The 6263-nt window shown below is 48.0% G+C and overlaps 1 gene segment (V, D, J or C); it reads right to left on the reverse strand.

Annotated features, from left to right (window-relative positions):
• Positions 1-3605: 3605 nt before the first annotated feature.
• On the reverse strand, positions 3606-4791 carry LOC122116661. The segment is given in 2 exon segments: positions 3606-4129; positions 4456-4791. Coding segments are annotated over 2 exon segments (381 nt in total).
• Between the last annotated feature and the right edge of the window lie 1472 nt (positions 4792-6263).

Below are 6263 nucleotides of genomic sequence, written 5' to 3' on the forward strand. Positions count from 1 at the left end.
ACGGTGAGTGACCCACAGCATTCAGGAAGCCAGGTGAGTGTCCTGGGCATCTCTGTAGACATAGACGGGGTTGGCAGAAGGATGGAGGCAGCCCAGTGGGAGTGCAGAGCCGTGAGGCAGATTCAGGAGCGCCTGGCCTCCAGCACAGATGTCGACGAGCTATACAAATCCTTGAGGCTGCTCTCAGTCATGCCCATCACGGCAGAAATCCTTGCCACCATGGGTGTCAGAGAGACAGTGAAGGGATTTAGGAAGTACCAGCAAGTGGGCAGTGTGGCCAAGGAGCTGGCTAAGCGCTGGAAGACCTTGCCTGTGCTGAGGTGCAGATCAGAGGCTCTGAGCCAGGTTCCTGAGCAGGATGGTGGTCAAGAGCCCAGGAAGGATGATCTGGGAGAGGGGGAGTGGAAGGGGACAAGGGAGCGGGAGCCGGAGGACATGTTGAAGTCCTCAAATGTAGGTGCGTTCTCTCAGAGTAGGGCGAGTGATCCGCAGGATCCAGGAACACAGGTGAGTGGGCCCAGCATCTCTGTAGACATGGTCGGTGGTGGCATCTGGATGGAGAATGCTGAGTCTGTGTACGGAGTTGTGCGGCAGCTCCAGAAGCGCCTATCCTCCCGTACAGACATGGACCAGCTTCTTAATTCCCTGAGGCTGCTCTCAGTCATTCCCATCACGGCAGAAATCCTTGCCACCACGGGTGTCAGAAGGGTAGTGAAGAGTTTTAGGAAGCACCCACAGGTGGCCGGTTTGGCCAAGGAACTGGACAAACACTGGAAGACCTTGGCTGTTCTGAGCCACAAATCAGAGGCTCTGAGCCAGGTCCCTGACCAGGATGGAGGTCTAGAGCCCAGGAAGTATGATCTTGGGCAGGGGGAGGGGCAGAGGGAGGTGGAGGATGGTGAGAGGGAGCAGGAGGACCTGTTGAAGGCATCAAATGTGGATCTGTCCTCTCAGAGCAGGGCAAGTGAACCCCTGGATGGAGGAGTCCAGGCTTGTGGTTCCCACATCTCTGTAGACGTAGCCAGGGGTGGCATAGGGACGCAGACCACCGAGTGGGTGTGGGGAGCCGTGATGCTTCTCAAAGTGCACCTGGCCTCCAGCACACATATGGAGGAGCTCCGCAAATCCTTGAGTCTGCTCTCTGTCTTGCCCATAACGGCAGAAATCCTTGGTACCACGGGTGTCAGAGAGATAGTGAAGGGTTTTAGGAAGCACCCGCTGGTGGGCAGTATGGCAAAGGAGCTGGACACACGCTGGGAGACCTTGGCTCTCCTGGGCTGCAACCCAGCGCTTCTTTCGGCGATTCTACAGCAGGTCTCTGAACAGGATGGCGCTCAAGAGTCCAGGAAGGAGGCTCTTGGGCTGTCAGAGTCAGGGTGGGTGCAAGAGGACAAGTTGAAAGAGTCAAGTGTGGTTTGGGGCTCCAGGGGGAAAGAAACTGCAGAGGGGAGGGGAGGCCCCAACTCTGGGCCAGAGCCCCCAGGGCCCGGGGAGCTGTGTGAGTTCCAGGGACCTGGAAAGAGGTCTTCCAGCCCTTGTCCCAGGAGCAGGCAGGAGAAACATCCCCAAGTGGACCCAGAGTCCTCTGGGGGCAGCAGCAGGTCTCATCGCTGGGCTGTGGACAGCTCTGGAGTCTCGCGGGACCCTGGGCCCACTGATATCCGGGACATGCCTGGTATTGCATGCGGACCAGTTCCCCAGTCTCCGGACTCACCAGGGCTCCCACAAGAAGGTCTCCCTTGGGAACCCCAGGGACAGGCTGGGGCCAGACCAAAAGATGGGTGCCGATCCTCTGAAGAGTGGAAGAGAGGTTCAGGCCCCCTGCCCTCTAAGGTCAAGCAGACCTCTGGCAATCCAGAGACGCAGGCAGCGAAGTTGCGCAGGCGCAATCCCAAGAGCAAATCCCAGCAACAGCATCAATTCCGGGCACCTCCACAGTCTTTCGAGGATGCCCTCAACGAGACCCAGCTGCTGCCAAGGAGACAGAGGACCAAGGACAGGATTCGTGCTGCTGCCTTGGCTCAGGAGGCCTGAAAAGGAATGGCTCCAGCGGCCCCAGAAGACCCTCGGATTCCGTGCACAGCTCAGTCCCAAAGGCAAGCAAGGTCCAGGAAAACCAGGCGGGACAGCTGGTACCAACCTCAGCCGCCAATCCAGCCAGTCCCGTCAATTCCACAGTAGCAGTCAGGGTGCCAATGGTGCAGCTCAGCACTGAAACCTATAACTTCCCTTGGCTGCAGGCCTATTCGGGTCGGCTGCCTGACCTGAAAAGGATGCCCTCCCTCTTTTCATCTAGGCCAGGAGCCTCTGTGGCCTGGGAAGTGGGAGAAGGGGAATGGGAAGGGGAAGGAGGAGGTGTTGAGGAAGGGGTAAAGGGAGAGGAAAGGGAAGGGGGAAGGGGAGCATAAGGCAAAGGGGGACAGGGAGAGGGAGGGGAAGAGATGGCCTTGCCTTTTGTCAGAAAGTCCCGGAAGATGCCACTGTACTCTGGACCAAAGCACGACTCCCTCGCTCCTTGGTGTCCCCAGGATGTCCAGGGGCTCCTGCAACACAGCACTCCAGCCACTCCCAGGCCGCCCTGCATTCTCCTAGCACCCATTTCCCAGACTTCTACCCCTTCTGCGCACCAGCCTCAAGGGAACACTCACCAGAGGACAGTGGAGCACAGTGGTACAGGCAGGCTGTGGCAAATCCGCTGTTGCAAAGCATTCAAAGATGTAAAACCAGCAAAGGGTGAGTCCTGGCGAGAGCTGTACCTGCGGCTTCGCCAAGACCAAGAGCAGCGTGTGCAAGCAGCAAGCGCCTGCCCAAGCCAAGAAGAGCCAAGGCCAACGGGCGCAAAGCTCTTAAACCAACCTACAGAAAAGCCTCCTGGCCCTGGAAAAAGCTCCAGGGCCAGGACTGTGTTGGAAGGATGCTCAAGGGCCGTTCTCACTGCTTCTGAGGGACTTGGATAATGAGGAGAGTCAGCAGAGTCCTAAGAACAGTGTCTTAAACCAGTGGAGTCTGTTCTTAGAACATCCAGGAGCACTGCATAAATGCATGAATGCAAAAGCTATATGTCTATTGTGTATATGTGGTAAATTAGGTATTAATTTAATTGATTGGTAAACTAATATTTAATTGTATAACATATCATTTTAAATTCTGAAACTGAGAAGGAAATCTAGGGAATAATGGAGAGTCACTCGGCTGTCCTTCCCTCACTCTTAGCCTGGGCATGATGAAGCTTAGGACACAGTCTGTGCCCTTGAGCACAAGCAGTGGCCTGCTCACTGCAGAGGACTCTGGTGACCTGCTGGGGACTGCACTGATCCTGCAGCCCTCTCTCATCTCCCACAACTGGACATGCTGTGTGCACATGTTCCCTTTAGCACTGGAAGTCACAATATAGCTTAGGCTAATACTGAGCTGGTAAATCCCACCACCACAGCCAAAGATGAGAATTATTTGAAAAGCACTAGTTTTTAAATATTAACTATACAATTTGTAGTGTTCAAATCGAGTGGACAAATGATAGAGAAGAAAATGGAATCAGAATGATTATTTATTAAACGATATGATGCATTATCATCCCATCAGCCAAAGGAGCCATATGGCTGCCTGTACAATTCCATGGCTTTTGCTGCAATATCCTAAAGGGTATCAGAAATGCTTGGATCAGAGAGCACAACAGTGACTTACTATCCTGACTTCTCTAGCATCTTGCTCTCACATTCACTCAGAAAAGCTGTTGTGCTGCTCCTAAAAAAGGCTACATGTGACAGTTCTGCTGCACCAGTCAGGGTGGTTTTTGTTCAGGGGTGTATCAGTGTGGGAGGAACATGTGTATGTTGAAAGCAGTAATAAACGCCAACATCCTCAGCCTCCACCCTGCTGATTTTCAATGTGAAATCTGTGCCTGACCCACTGCCACTGAATCTGTCTGGGACCCCAGAATACCGGTTGGAAACCAAATAGATTAGGGCTTGTGGAGACTGGCCTGGCTTCTGTAGGAACCAGTACAAATAGGTGTTTCCATCACTATATAAGAGACTCTGACTCGACCTACAGGAGATGGAGACTGGCTCTCCCAGGGTGACAGGCAGAGAGAGTGGAGTCTGAGTCAATATAGCATCTCCACTGGATCCTAAAATAATTAGAAAAGTGGACAGGGTTAATTACAGGCATCATGAGACATTTTCACAATTATCTTATTGCAGGCTATAATTTTTTTAAATTTTTGTTTCATCCAACACAATGTTCATTAAATACATGATGAACACACACACACACACATACACATATCAGAATTTGTAAAACTGCATGGGGCTTTGCTCTTTCTGGAATCTTCCTCACTCTCAAAGATACATATTTCCATTCAAGAGGGCAAATATGCAGGAGTGGACATAACACACATGGGGAGCAGAGCTCAGCCCCTCCCCATCTCCTTCCTGAGCTCTAGTGTGTTCTTACCTGATACCCAGAGCAAGAGCAGCCCCAGGAGCTGAACAGGGCACCTCATTTTGAGAGTAAGCAATGCTGGTCAGTCCAAGCAAGCTTAGAGCTGAGCTTTTATGTTGTACTTGCAAGGGAGTTCCTCCCTAAGGAGCAATATGCAAATGTCCTGGTGGGTGCAATGGTGAGAGACAAACTGTCAGGTGAGAGGGAAACAGACACCGGGAGGGTGGGGCCTCTCCTGTGAGCAAATGACATTAACTGGGACCAAGTAAAGCAAGAGAAATCTAATGTGTGTTCCCTAGAAAGGGAATGCCTTCATGATTCCTCCTGCTCTTGTCTGCTGCCTAATTCTTCAACCCTTTCTGGTATGTTTTACAGTTTTCTTGATAAGGATGCATTTCTATAAATATTGAGTCATTCTTATTTATTTTCTAGGTATTTGTTTACAAGTTTAGGTCTGGTCATTTTATTTTGCTTAGTATAAACTACATGTAATGTAGAGAGCAAAAATAAGAAATGTACAATGTTTAGCACAGATCTACAATTCAGACAAATCATGGTATTCAGTATCAAGTTATGCAAAGGCCCCTACTCCAGTCCATAACAGACAGTCCCAACATGTGGCATTATAGTTTGTTTCCTAGACTTGACCATCACATAAGTGGAAGAGAGAACTTTTATGTGGTTTCAGCTTCTTGTTTCTGAAATCCTTTTGAGGTCTTTTACCCTCATAGGTTCTGCGTCCTTCCTATCACTTCCTTTGGTTCTGAAAGGCTTCTTGTTCTGCCAGAGTATGTCTGCACATACCAATTTCTCTTCATTTACAGTTAGAAAAACAATGTTATTTTTTTGCCTTCAATTTTAAGGTATGGGGTCATGAATACAATATTCTTGGTTGGCTTTTCTTTTCTAATTGATTGTCACATATGCCATTCTACTATATTCTAACCTCAATTGTTAATGATAAAATTAATCCAGGACGTTATTGAATTTTCCTGTGCAAATAGGCATAATTTTCTACAAGAGTCTCTTTTCCTGTATAACAGCTTTTTATCTGTGGTTACCTGATTGTGATTCAGTAGAACTCTTTAATGCAAAAATAAATCTCATTTTAAGAGTTATTTTTCAAATATTTTTAGCTTATTTTTATCTTTTCATTTGTAGGGTTTTATATACAATCTTACCATAGTAATCACTAAATTAGCCTATAATTCTCTGAGGAATTGTCTGTTCATTTTTCATTGATTTTTTACTAAAAAATTATATTGTTATATATTCATTGATTCTTCTGTCATAATCAAGTCATAACATATCTATTTAGTGCATTGTTCCGTTGGGTTCTAGAAATCCCAAAACTGATTTTTACATCAATGTAAAATTTTGCCTTACTTCTCCTCTACCTGTCCTTTCCCTCCTCTGTATTCTTCCTAGGCAGTTTGTATTACTGGACAAATTTGTATGTTTAAAAATTCAAACTTGCATTTGTTTCCCCTTTCTATCTCACATACCCATGAAGGGGAAAACAAGTTTAACATACTTTCAACCAAAACAGACAGTCACCTCTCATCTCTCCAACCCAGAAAGTTATTAAATCTCTGTCAGAGAAACACAGAACTAAAGAGATGAGACAACAGTAAACCAAAAGATAAGAACCAATTGTGCTACCATTTAGTCTTGGGATGGACATCTTTCATGTAGCCTGGAGCAGACCCCTTGAGCAGCCTCTTAAAACTGGGACCTTTTCTCTGATTAGTAGAATAATAGAGCTTTGATTTCAAATCTTCACTATTCTTCTCATTTGACATGTGACAAATAATAAGCCT

The sequence above is a fragment of the Dipodomys spectabilis genome, unplaced genomic scaffold (assembly GCF_019054845.1).
Source record: "Dipodomys spectabilis isolate Male_0828 unplaced genomic scaffold, ASM1905484v1 ptg000137l, whole genome shotgun sequence".
In the NCBI taxonomy this organism is placed as follows: domain Eukaryota; kingdom Metazoa; phylum Chordata; class Mammalia; order Rodentia; family Heteromyidae; genus Dipodomys; species Dipodomys spectabilis.